The sequence below is a fragment of the Bipolaris sorokiniana genome (assembly GCF_000338995.1).
Source record: "Bipolaris sorokiniana ND90Pr unplaced genomic scaffold COCSAscaffold_2, whole genome shotgun sequence".
Lineage (NCBI taxonomy): Eukaryota > Fungi > Ascomycota > Dothideomycetes > Pleosporales > Pleosporaceae > Bipolaris > Bipolaris sorokiniana.
The window spans coordinates 198,890-211,217 of record NW_006911896.1 but is presented as its reverse complement, the minus strand read 5'-3'; the positions used below and the strand labels follow the sequence as shown (position 1 = coordinate 211,217).

Below are 12,328 nucleotides of genomic sequence, written 5' to 3'. Positions count from 1 at the left end.
CCTCCATCGCTATCGGACCCTGAGATTACGACGTACCCGCAGCCATAGGGGGCCATACCAACTTTGTCCTCGCCACGGCGAACATCGCTACCCTCTTCTTTTTTGGCGTCATACTAGTGGTCTAGACAGCCGTCATGGCGACCGAAAAGAGAGATGCAAAAGGCAAGAAGCTCGCCGTTATGAACAAGTATGTCTACGATGCCTTTTTGTGGACATTCTCGATTCTCGTCGAGCTCTTCTTCCGAGAAGTCCATCCGAGGAGTAGCTGGAAGGTGCCAAAGGAGGGTCCCGTCATTTTCGTGTGCGCCCCGCATGCAAATCAGGTACGACACTGGCAGATGGCATTTTTTGCAAAGCAGAAGCTGACTCCCGGCAGTTCGTAGACCCTCTCATGTTGATGCGAGTTGTGAAGAAGGAATCGGACCGCCGTATACAGTTTCTGATCGCTGAGAAGTCCATGAAACGCAAGTTTGTTGGCGCAATGGCTGGCTTGACGGGTGTAGTGCCCGTGGGACGAGCTATGGACATGACGAAGCCAGCAAAGGGCAAAATCTATCTCCCAGATCCCATAAATGACCCCACTCTCGTTCGAGGTGTAGATACAAACTTTGAAGACAAGCAGTTCCAAGTTGGTGGCTCGCTCGTTCTTCCAAAAGTAGACAACAAGGCAGCGACTGCAGAGATTCTGGAGATCAAAGGTCCGGAAGAGATCCGGCTGAAGCGTCCCTTTAAAGGAGGTGTCGCAATGCAGCAACTGACCGGACGCAACGACATGACCAAAGACGGCACATTTGTTGGCGGAGCCGACGCGAAAAAGGGAATTGCTGATGGCTACGAAGGAACATCGTTTCAGATTGCGCCCAAGCTCGATCAAACCGAGGTCTACGACGCTGTACATGCGGTTCTGCATCACGGTGGAAGCATCGGTATCTTTCCGGAGGGTGGTAGCCATGACCGAACCGATCTTCTGCCTCTGAAAGGTCAGCTGCTCCCATATGGAAACTCGGCAATAACTAACAATTCCCAGCTGGTGTCGCCATCATGGCTCTTGGCACAGTCGCAACCAAGCCGGACTGCAACCTCAACATCATTCCCGTTGGCATGAATTACTTTCATGCTCATAAGTTTCGCTCAAGGGCCGTTATCGAGTTTGGAACGCCAATCCACGTCCCACCAGAGCTTGCCAAGAAGTTTGATGGGCCTGGAAGACGAGAAGCAATCGGCGAGATGCTTGAGACTATTCGACAGGGGCTCATTGGCGTTACCGTTACAACACCTGACTACGATACACTCATGGTATGTGGTTCAACTGAATAGTTTCCGTCCTTCACTAACACTTGTTGGCAGGTCATCCAGGCCGTCCGTCGTCTTTACAACTCAAAGGGAACGAAACTGCCATTGCCCAGGGTTGTCGAGTTGAACCGACGCCTTGTCCAAGGATATGAGCGCTACAAAGACGACCCTCGTGTCGTGGAACTCAAGAAAGAGGTCACAACATACAACAGAAAACTCAAAGCGCTTGGCCTCCGGGACCACCAAGTTCAGTACGCAAAGATGCATCCGATCAAAGCCGCAGGTCTCTTCGTGTACCGCCTTGCAAAGCTCATTTTCTTGAGTTTGCTCGTCCTTCCTGGAACGATACTCTTTAGTTTGGTTTTCATTGTTACTAAGGTTGTCTCTGTGAAGAAAGCAAAAGAGGCGCTTGCCGCTTCAAATGTTAAAGTCCAGGCCAGAGATGTCATGGCTACGTGGAAGCTTCTTGTTGCCATGGCGGCCGCACCAGCCTCTTATGCATGGTATGTATGTCTCGGGCTCTATTGGTACTCGTACAACAACTGTAACGGATACCTTCCCGCTGGTATTCCAAAGCGCTGGCTCATTCTCCCACAACTTGTTGTATACATCACGGTCACTTACGGCGCTCTCCGTTTCGGTGAAGTCGCCATGGACATTCTCAAATCTCTTGGGCCTCTCTGGAAGATGATGAACCCCTTTTCGAACAGTGAACTCGTCAAGCTCCAGGAGCGCCGCGAGAACCTTGCCAAACAAGTCAACGATCTCATCAATGAACTTGGCCCAGAGATGTATGACGACTTCCACTCGAAGCGCATCATTGAAGACCCCTTTATCCGAGGAGACAAGAACGAGCGTCCTCGCACCCCGCCACTGAAGTCTGATGAAGACGCTCGAATAGAAGCTGGCCAGGATATCGAAACATACGACTACCCCGCCTCGCCGGGTTCCATGAATGAGATACCACGCAATGAATCGTTCCACGACCTGGCAAATCAGGACTTCTTTTCTAGTAGGCCGCAGACGCCCAAGAAGAGCCATAGTAGGAGTAATAGTAGCATGAATCTGGGCGGGTTCCAGCTCAAGCCATTTAGCACTATTGATGGAAACATTGAGGAGGTGAAGAGGAGGCTGACTGATGGCGTCAAAGTAAGGAGGGGAAAGAGACGAAGCAGTGGGGAGGGAAGCTATGATGATGGTGACGACGAGGAGCCGCTCATGATGGGCCAAAAAGGACGGTCGTTTACAAAATAAGGTAGTAGGGATGGTATTGCTAGTGAGAGTAATAGCGGAGGGAAAATGGGTTGGGTGTTTGTCGCGCATTCGTACAGAAGATACCACTTTTTCTTATTCTTCCTTTTTTGGTTGAGAATATACTCTGAATTGCAATGGTCTTGATTGGAAGACTGCTTGTATCTTTGTGTATGTGTATACGTTTTTTGTTTTGCTCTACTATGCTAACGCTGTGCTATGCTCTTTAGGGGGAGAAGAAATAATAATAATAATAGTAATACTAGGATGCTGAATACGTGTTTTCTAAATCGTTCGCTTGTCACATTTCAATAAAAACAACTTTGCCGTAAATAAAAACGAAACAGCTAGAGAAAAAAGAAGAAGACAAAGATGGAGAAGAGAAAAGGAAGAAGAAAAGAAGCAAACCCACGGGTATCAACATGTCAACCCCCACCCCCGCTTCAGCCATGACCGAACAAATTCCCCGATACGTACCCATATATCTCCGTAGCATTGAAAATTCCAATCAACGTTTTTCTTTCCGCGACAGCTATAAACCCCCAGAACCAAAAGACCGAAGAGAGAATGAGGAGAAGAAAGACTCACGAGAACATCACTCAACCAACAACAGCCTTCTGACTCAGTTTCTCCAAAAACCCGCTCAAATCCTCTTTCTTAATCTCAATCACACACGCCTCGAAACTATCCATGCGGACTCGCGCCCCGGTCTCGCGGACAACCTCCTGGAACGCATTGCCAAAGCGATTTTTGCCACCCTTACGCTCATCCTCTTCGGCTTCTGAATCGTTATCAGAGGAAGAATCCGAATCCGAAGCTTCAGACTCGGTCTCATCTTCGACTTCATCTTCTTCCAGACCAGCAGCAAGGTTGCGTGCACGCCGCGCTTCCCGACGCATTGCGCGTTCCCGCTCTTTAATCGCTGCCTTCTCCTGCTTCGCCGCGGCGCGGGCTTCTCGTTTCTGAAGCCGCGACTTGGCCGATTGCGTAGTCCCGCCGCTGCCTCCTAGACCAACAACGACGTAGAGACCGCGCGAGTCGTCGAGACCCGCCATGACGAGTTCGCTTCCCTTGAATTTTCCCTTTGTGCCGTTGAGCTCGACGATGGCCTCGGCGATCCAGAGGGCGAGTTTGGTAAGGGCGCCTGGGTGCGTGAAGAGGTGGACGTCTGGACCTTCTTTTACGACGGCCATGCGGAAGGCGCGGAGGTGGCGGATTTGGCGTTTTTCAATGAGGGCGGTGCCGGTGCGGAGGATGGCACGGTGGAGATGCTGGGCTGTGGTTATGTGTTCGACTAGGAGGTCGATGTTGCCGAGGGCGTCATAGGCGGTCCAGAAGCGGCTGGTGATGTGTTCTTGGGCGAGGTCTTGTTCTTCTTGAGTGGAGGTTTGCATCTCGGTGTGGTCGGTTGTGCCGACAAAGTTTGAGCTGTCAAGGGCGGACTGGTTCAGGCTCTTTACGTCACCGACTTCGAGAATGGCACCTAGGACTACGCCTGCGTCGATGGCCGAGAGACAGGCTTTCCAGCCCCAGCAGCGGACGAAGCCCCAGCCGTCTTTTAAATCGCCTGTACTTGACTTTGGAGGGACTAAGCCGTCCAGACCGTATTGTGGGGCAAATTTGAGAAGACGTTCCCGTAAGCCACGCTTCAGCTCCATGTCCATGTGTGTATATCTTTGTTTGCATTCGGTGAGGGAGACTCCCATTTTTGCGAGCAGTTTGGCAAGTCGCTTCTGCCCCGCATCACTCCAGATGTGTAGTTTAGCGGAGAGATACGGAGAGTGTAGCATGCTCTCATATAAAGACCAATGTCGGAGGAGGAGGAAGCGGGGTTCTGGTGAGAGGCGGATGGCTGTGTCTGTTGCTGAGCGAGCACTTGTTGGAATGACACCCCACACCTCACCCATTGTTGCGTCGCGGGATACGCTTGTCGCATCCGTGACGGGGTTGAGCCGCCGTACTTCGTCTCGTAGTACTGAACGTATACTCTCTCCTCGGTTGCCATTCCAGCCGGCTGAGCCACCTTGTGCTGAGAGCGGATTGAGTCCAACACCGCTTCCTGTCCGCCCGTACAACTCCAGACTGCTGACACCTACAATGGCGTTCCACAACAAGTCGTTGTCTTCGCGGCCAAGCTCTGAGGCCAGGTTGTATACCAGGGACGAGACAGGATCCGAGTATGATGTGCCGATTTCGTAGTATTTGTCGAGAACCTGTGCATACTTGTTTCGCTTCTTAATAAGTTGCCTTCGTAGGCTTTTGACTGACTGCTCTTTTGGGGCAGCTACTGATGGGGATACAGAACGGCTGCGGGAGTCTGAGCGTGAAAAGTCGGAGGATCCGCCCAATTGATTTGCTGCCAGTAGACCCCGCCGCCGTCGCGGTTCAGGTGAGGATGGCATTGAACCACCCTAGAAGTTGTTAGTTCATGTTCCACTTTATGTGAAAGTTGTACGCACAGAATTGCTCCTCCGTCTTTGTGCTGGCCGCTCATCGTCTGTCATATCGTCTTCGGAATCATCCCCCTCACCCCATGATTTCCTCTTCTTTGGCGCCTGCCCTGACGGGGGCTCTTCGTCTTCTGGTTCTGAGTCACTCAGGTCATCTTCCTCCCCCACCTCTGGCATCTCTTCGAGCCCCACGTATGCCTCCCGCTCTGCTTGCATTTCTTGCTCGATATCACCATCGTCAAAGACTATGATTCCACCTCTTGACGACTGGTAGGACTGCAGGATCTTGCCCTTGTCTACACCAGCCTGTCTCCGCACCAATTCTCCCGTAGCGGGGTCTTGGCTGACGGGTGCCGCAAAAATATTGGTTAGATTCCATGGTCGTCGTGCATCTAAGAGCCAGACTTCAACATCGCCAGTTCCACCTTCTCCATTCTCGTCCACGTCCAGGCCTAGCATCTCTTCCATGTCTACCATGCCTCCCACACCCAAACACACCACAACACCCCCGCTCCCGCCTTCGGTTGTCCGCATTGGCCGTACCAGCTCATCTGCTGCCCGTGAAAGGTCGCCATAACCGGCTATTGGCTGTATCTTGTGGGGTATGTAGTCACGCTTTAGTAACGCGGTAAGAATTCGACAGGCACATAGCGCGTCTGGTTCGAGTGCGACAAGGAGCAGGACTGGTGGTGCGGCGGCATGTGTTCTTTTTACGAGGTTCTGATAGAGGTGTGCTATCAGATTCCGTGGGAGGTACATGGCGAAGGTGGGTGTGTATGTCTAGCCAGCGTGGAGGCGTAGGGTAAGCGCGCACAAAGACGCGCTCGGTGAGTTGTGAAGGATACTATGAACGTGGAATGAGGTTTTCCGAGTGTTAATACCCAGCATTGGGTAGGTAAATAATAAAAGGTACGAATGGCACATTACAGAGCCGGCGGTGGTTGTATGTATCGAGGATGCGGCCGACGCGTTCGGCACGCTAGTCCCAGAAATGTCCTCGCGTCGACGCGCCTGTGACGTGAACAACACTTTATCCCCCTCTCCAATTTCGATCCCCGCCCAAGCTCAATGACACACGACAAAGACGGCACATACGCACATCGGGCTTCATACGTCTCGTCATCGATTTTTGCATTTTCCTATGAGCTCATGCCTCGTTACGTTCTCTCCTATTCTGAGAGCTAAGTTCGTAGAAGCAGCCACATTAACTGGATAGGTTCGTGTTGAACGCCAATTCTCTCAATACTACCGATAGGTAGCATGTGCCATGTCATCTTCTGTTCCGTCTAAGTACAATGATGTGTTGAACACAGAAAGCGATCCGCAAACTCCTAGCCCCCTTTCCTCCCTCTCATGCCCCTGTGCCAGTGTCAATCGAGTCATGTTCCCTCATCTCCTCACTTCAATGTTCAGTCTCCATGTCGACGCCGGTTTCGGTATCTTCTCCAGTCTCAATTTCATCACTAAGCATATTCCTCCTCCTGCTTGATTACGACACGGCTGCGAAGATCTCTATGCTTAGCCTGCACTGGCTCAAGTTGCACCAGAGACGGTACGATCTCGTAGCACATCTCGAAATTCCGCCCGTGTACATCGCCCCATCGAGTGAGTCCAGGGTTAACAACGAATGCAACAACACCTTCATGGATGTCTTCGCCATTGCGATCGGGAATCGGAGACATGCAGTTTGCTTCATAATCGACTCCAACGTGCGGCCAAGTAACCTGGACGCGAAAAGGTTGCATGGACATGTTCACAGCCAATACGAATGCCCGATCGACAATTTCTGGAATATGAAAAAGGTCAGACTTTGGTGTCACCGCTGCGAGGTACGATCTGATAATGTCGACAGTGAATTTCCGTTTCTTGAACACTCCCTTCTGCAGATCGAAGACATCTTTGTCCAATGCCGGATGTTCTCCATAATTCTGCCCTGCAATGACGTTTCGAATCTCAATATCTCCGAACAACTTCTTCATTGTGATGCACCGCCAGTTTTCAGATTGTGGGGTCGGCTTCGGCCAGTTGCTTGTAAACTCCCTACCGAAGAGAAAGCGCCAGGTATCATAGAGAGGCGTTAGGTATTCGCAGAAACTGAAAGGATTCCTGAAAATTATGTCAATGAGAGCAGACCATATCCATGCCTCGACATAGGCCTTTTTGTGTGCGCGTGTATTCCAGTGTTGCTTTGCTACACGATGCACGAGCCCAAAGGGATCAAGAACATCTACAACGTTCACATCCTGTGCTGGCTGAACTGTGCGGCTGAGTGATTTCACCAGGGAAGCCAGAGCGTAGAAGTCCCGAGCAAATGCCTCATCAGAAATGACTTCGACTTTTGATACTTGAGCGAGCATCTCTTTCTGTAACGCTTGCACTTGAGTCTGCAGGCTCCGCGCTTCGTTTTGAGAGAGGGCAAGATTCTGGAGCGATTCCTTAAGCTTGGCTTCTTGGGTATCTTTGCATATATTCATTGAATGGTACAGTGTTCGTAAAGCCTCAAGCTCACTTCTCATGACCTGTGTCTCTACCTTCAGGGTTTTCAATTGGGTTCGCAGATCGTTGGACGCTCCCACTTCAGCGTGGATGGGGCTCGACACAGTTTGTGCAAAGCTCATCGTAAGGTCATGAGAATGAAGTCCATGACACTTTCCATGTGGCGCCCTTATTTTCGGATATGGGTCTTCATTTCTTTCATCATCGTAGCTCTTCACCCTGTTCAAGCTGCCGTAAGCCGTAGTCAGTTTATTGGGGTCCGCTTCTGGAGCCATTGCCATGCTGTATTGATTATAGTGACCCTCCCGTATTTCCTGGTTTTCTCTGTTTTGATTTGTGAAGACGGTGCTAATGTACTGCAGTTGACCGCCTAGTTTTGCTACAATGTTCCCCATTGACTGCGTGGAATCCTCGTTAGGCTCTGGAGTATTGACAGGACGATCGATGTAGCTCTGACTGTCACCGTTTCTGGGAAGGACAATTGGCGTAGGCGGGTACTTCTCGTTTTCCTTAAAACCAAATGAAAAGTAAGATGACGATGAATCAGAAGTGCGGTAAGTCACGACTAAACTTACAGTTGGTGTTAAGGATTGTTGATTGTCGCGGTATACACGCATATCTACTCATCTAGGCGATCACCCTCCTTGGTCGATGAGGAGAGTAGAAGTTTATCGAAAGTTCTTATGGTGAGTAATATTGGTCAGAGTTTGCAAGCTAGACGCAGTAGTTGCGATAAGGCGCTACTTTGACTTTCACTTTCACTTCGACTACTGCCCGTCTTAGTCATCACTCACATTTGTTGTTCGTGCGAACAATCCGCTCGCTCACCCGGCTTTACTCCTGATAGACCACAGGTCAAAACTTCAACACCGACTCAGACTTCAAATCTCAGGCTCCAGGAACCAAGAAAACATGGGAGGTAGTCGACTGATCGTCGGGCTCGATTACGGCACTACATACACAGGTAAGTGGCATGGTCTATATCACAAAACATTCTGCTAAATTTTCTAGGTGTGTCGTTTTGCGAACTATCCGATCCCGCATCCGAGCAGCCACACATCGAAGTCATACAAGACTGGCCCTCACGTCATGGCAAGATCGGTACAAGAGAAAAAGTACCTAGCGAGATAGCCTATCTGGAAGAAGGCGTTCGATGGGGTTCTGATATCCCCCCACATGAGAAGCGACATATGTGGACCAAGCTTGAATTGGATAACCGCGAAGATGGTGAGGTTGCTAAGATTCTTTACGAGTTGTCTCTGCTCGAGTTACGTAAATCACCCGTGGAGATAATCGCCGACTTCCTGGCGCAAGTCAAAGCTCATTTGATCAAGAATCTCGATGAGAAGTTTGGCAAAGAACTGTGGAGAACGCTCCCTATCACTTTGGTGGTCACAGTCCCAGCGGTGTGGTCAGACATCGCCAAGTATCGAACCATGCAGGCTATTGAGAAATCCGGCTTTAATTCTCTCAGAAATGGAGACATGACAACGCCTGTTACCATCACGACAGAGCCAGAAGCTGCTGCACTCTACACAATCAAGATGCTACAAGGCACAGCACAGGATGCACAGTTAGCGATTGGTGACGGCTTCATTGTCTGCGACATGGGAGGCGGAACTGTTGACCTTATTGCATACCAGATTGCGAGCGTTCAACCGACAATAATCGAAGAAAGCACAGTAGGCAACGGTGCCCAGTGTGGTGGCAGCTTTGTCGACCGTGCATTTCTCCAATGGCTTGAGCGCCGTCTAGGTACACAAGATTTTGTCAAGATTGCTGGCTGTCGAAGTGAGGATATTCCCCGTACTTCGCTCACGAAGAAGGCGGCCAAGCTTCTTCAAGACTTCACTTTGGAAGTCAAGAATGGCTTTTCAGGAACTCAGTCGAATTACTTGTTCCTTCCAAACCCGCTGAGTGCTATTCATGATGACGAGAAGAGAGGAATCAGCGATGGAGAGTTGAGAATCACAGCGTAAGTTTACAGCTCAAATTCCGTATGTCGTTATTAACATGATCAGTGACGATACACGAGCGATGTTTGATGTGTGCATCCACCAAGTATATGAGCTGATTCAACAGCAAATTCAGCGCGCCCGCACGAACAAGATGAAGATCAAGGTGTATTTACCATCGCAACGCTGAATTTCGTGCAATCCAACTATCTTGATGTGATGCGGGCTTACGTTTACTAACATGTCCAGTATATATTCATGGTTGGCGGTTTCTCAGAATCGCCATACATGTTCGCCAAGATCAAAGACTTCGTAGAGATGCACGAGATACAAGCGATTTGACCTCCACATGCGTCAGTATCACCAAGTTTCTGACAAGAAGTGTACTAATTCCTGTTGCAGTTGGTCAGCCACAGTTCGAGGTGCTGCAGCCAAAGGTCTTGAGGAAAGCAGTGGTGCAGTCTTGAAGCGAAAGAGCCGTCGACACTACGGTACAAGCTGTGCTCGGTGTTTCAATATCTTTTTCCATGATGACGCCGACGCCTACATCGACACACACGATGGCAGGAAGATGGCGAAACACCAGATGAAATAGTTGATCGGAAAGGGGCAAGACCTTCTCACATCAAAGACAATGCATGCATCTGTAGATGATAACTAATTGGTGGATTGGAGATGCATGTATTGGTACATTGGAGCTGTTCTCGTGCGATGCAGATATCGCTCCTCCGCAATCGTTAGACAAGGTGGATGCACCTTTCCCAGAAGTTAACATAACTAACACTATACCAGCCAGTCCATCGGGTCGCAGTGCTCGCTTATGATATGAGCGACTTATCTGAGAACGACATGCACCAGCGCACCAGCCCGTCTGGTCGCATGTACTACTCTGCTAAAGTCACAGTGAACATATCTCTGCAGTCTTGCTTAGAGTTCTACGTCACGGTCAAGGGTAAGAAGTTCGGCTCCCTGACTATCAGCTACAATTGAGGTTCAGTGACCTGCTTTCCGTCGAAACACAACCCTTGGCTTTCTGGTGGGAAGAAGGTGGTCCAGACGATGTCACTACATATCGGCTCCTTCTCTCAGAACAGAGGACTGCTATTGGGTTCAGGGCTATAAAGAGGTGATGAAGAGTATTAAATCAACTATCAAGTTGTTAATGCACTGCATTTGGGGAACATGTCATGTAACCTGGGTTATTTGCCCTATGTCACTTTTGTATCGGAAGCAGGGTCGGACTGGCAGATTTTCTGACTTTCTTCACATGTAGTTAGTTAGCTGGTCATGACTCGGTTCTCATTGAGTTCCCCAATGCCATAATTTTGTCTTTTTATTACTCATCATAACGCTACCCTTGGTTTCAAGACCTATCATGACTTGTCTCTTGAGAGTTGCAGTTGCTAATTAAACGGGAAAGTAAGTTTCGCGATGAGAATACCTAATCTATATTTCCCGATGGGCTGTAATTAAGTGACTTGAGAACCCTAATGCGCTCATTGAGACAACGCATTTTCTCAACATGACTATATACTGTTTCCACTTGGGAAACAATATGGAGTATGACTTAATTCGACGTATTCAAGCACCGCAATCAAGAAGGATGTGCGATTTTTTAGAGAGCACATGCGATTTCTGGTACTTCCGAGCATAGTGTGAATGTTTTGATGGCATATGCAGACCCAAATTTGGTAATATGGGAAAGTGTGGATATGCATGCTACACAGCTGTGGTAGAATCAATACAAGGGAAGGAAGAAGGGACTTTCTTGTATCCGTAGTGTTCTTCGGAACTTATTGCCAGTAATATCATTCATCACACTATGTTCCCTCAAGATTCCATCAGCTCAGTACTATCTCTCGAAAGAAAGTTTATAGATGTATTTCCAGATGAGCTCTTTAGCACATTCTCCAATACCCCTTCCGGTCAACCTATTCTTCCAAAACAAGTAACAACAACACTGCGCTTTTCGTACCCTACCCTCGCACAATATGTCGTAACACAAGAACACCACATGAGACAGCCGACTAACGCTCTTCTCTAACGAAACATGTCGTGTAACCAAGAATCGCCCAAAACGTCATTCGCTCACACTCATGCATGCATACCGAAAGCCCAGCCCACCATACCACCAACCATCCGCGCCAAAATCAAAAACAAAGAACCGGACAGCCTAAACATGTACCCGCATATGAACCACCGCCATGCACAAACTCACCACTCCTTGTTCCCTCGCCCAGCCTAGCCCCAAGTGGGGTGCCGACATACCGAACCACGCCACGGGACATTCCGCCTCAAGCAAACCAAGCGGACACCGCAAGTCTAAAAAACGACTTAAACAACGATTCAAAACATGGTACAGCAAAAGGCATGTGCATAGCAATATTCCCGATGGCCCCAAGAAACCCCAGATCACCATGGTAAATAAACTGCCTTCACACCCACAAAGGATAGGGAACCAACAAAAAAGCCCCCTCCGACACAACCCACATGCACGTGCAAACCAAAACACAAACCTCAAACAGTAAATGGTAAAAAAAAAACGGTAAATCATGAATCGCACAAAGCGATACACATGAACAAGGCCTCACAAAAGAAAAGAAAAGAAAGGACGAGAAATGTATCGCCCATTCGCCCCATTGAGAGAGTGGATTCAATACAAACCTTCGTTGAACCCGTTGAGACAGAGAGAGACCTCAAACCCACACACGCACGCACTCGCAAGAACGTTGGAACCCCACAGCGCCACCTGTGCCTCAAGCGCTTCGGTAAAAAAAAACAGCGCTAAATCGCACTTTACGCACTAATCACGTTTTGGTGATAGCGCATGTTGGATCAAAGGACTAGGACTGAACGAGACACAAAGAACGGGGGTTGTGCGTT

The 12,328-nt window shown here is 49.3% G+C and overlaps 5 protein-coding genes across 5 annotated transcripts; 2 read left to right on the top strand and 3 right to left on the bottom strand.

The window, feature by feature from the left end:
- Window positions 1–134: 134 nt before the first annotated feature.
- Window positions 135–2,547, top strand: COCSADRAFT_80294 (uncharacterized protein; the record flags this gene model as incomplete). Its single annotated transcript, XM_007697509.1, has 4 exons — window positions 135–323; window positions 377–980; window positions 1,028–1,296; window positions 1,348–2,547. The coding sequence occupies 4 exons, from the start codon at window positions 135–137 to the stop codon at window positions 2,545–2,547; spliced, it is 2,262 nt and encodes a 753-aa protein (XP_007695699.1).
- Window positions 2,548–3,143: 596 nt separating this feature from the next.
- Window positions 3,144–5,755, bottom strand: COCSADRAFT_133065 (uncharacterized protein; the record flags this gene model as incomplete). The annotated part of the gene is made up of 2 exons (XM_007697508.1): window positions 3,144–4,955; window positions 5,004–5,755. Coding segments are annotated over 2 exons (2,564 nt in total), but the record flags the coding sequence as incomplete, so codon positions are not given.
- A 753-nt stretch (window positions 5,756–6,508) lies between these two features.
- Window positions 6,509–7,405, bottom strand: COCSADRAFT_49590 (uncharacterized protein; the record flags this gene model as incomplete). Its single annotated transcript, XM_007697447.1, has 1 exon — window positions 6,509–7,405. A coding segment is annotated over one exon (897 nt), but the record flags the coding sequence as incomplete, so codon positions are not given.
- A 997-nt stretch (window positions 7,406–8,402) lies between these two features.
- COCSADRAFT_349211 (uncharacterized protein) lies at window positions 8,403–10,466 on the top strand (the record flags this gene model as incomplete). Its single annotated transcript, XM_007697507.1, has 6 exons — window positions 8,403–8,454; window positions 8,502–9,465; window positions 9,512–9,611; window positions 9,695–9,735; window positions 9,848–10,039; window positions 10,276–10,466. 6 exons carry the CDS (start codon window positions 8,403–8,405, stop codon window positions 10,433–10,435), a joined length of 1,509 nt encoding a protein of 502 aa, XP_007695697.1. The 3' UTR covers window positions 10,436–10,466.
- A 1,087-nt stretch (window positions 10,467–11,553) lies between these two features.
- COCSADRAFT_267068 (uncharacterized protein) lies at window positions 11,554–12,185 on the bottom strand. The gene has a single exon (XM_007697506.1). The coding sequence runs from the start codon at window positions 11,997–11,999 to the stop codon at window positions 11,619–11,621; it is 381 nt and encodes a 126-aa protein (XP_007695696.1). The 5' UTR covers window positions 12,000–12,185; the 3' UTR covers window positions 11,554–11,618.
- Window positions 12,186–12,328: the final 143 nt, after the last annotated feature.

What these genes read in the sequence shown, in the direction of transcription:
- COCSADRAFT_267068 (XM_007697506.1), bottom strand. Translation starts at nt 11,999, where the DNA reads ATGATTTACCGTTTTTTTTTTACCATTTACTGTTTGAGGTTTGTGTTT.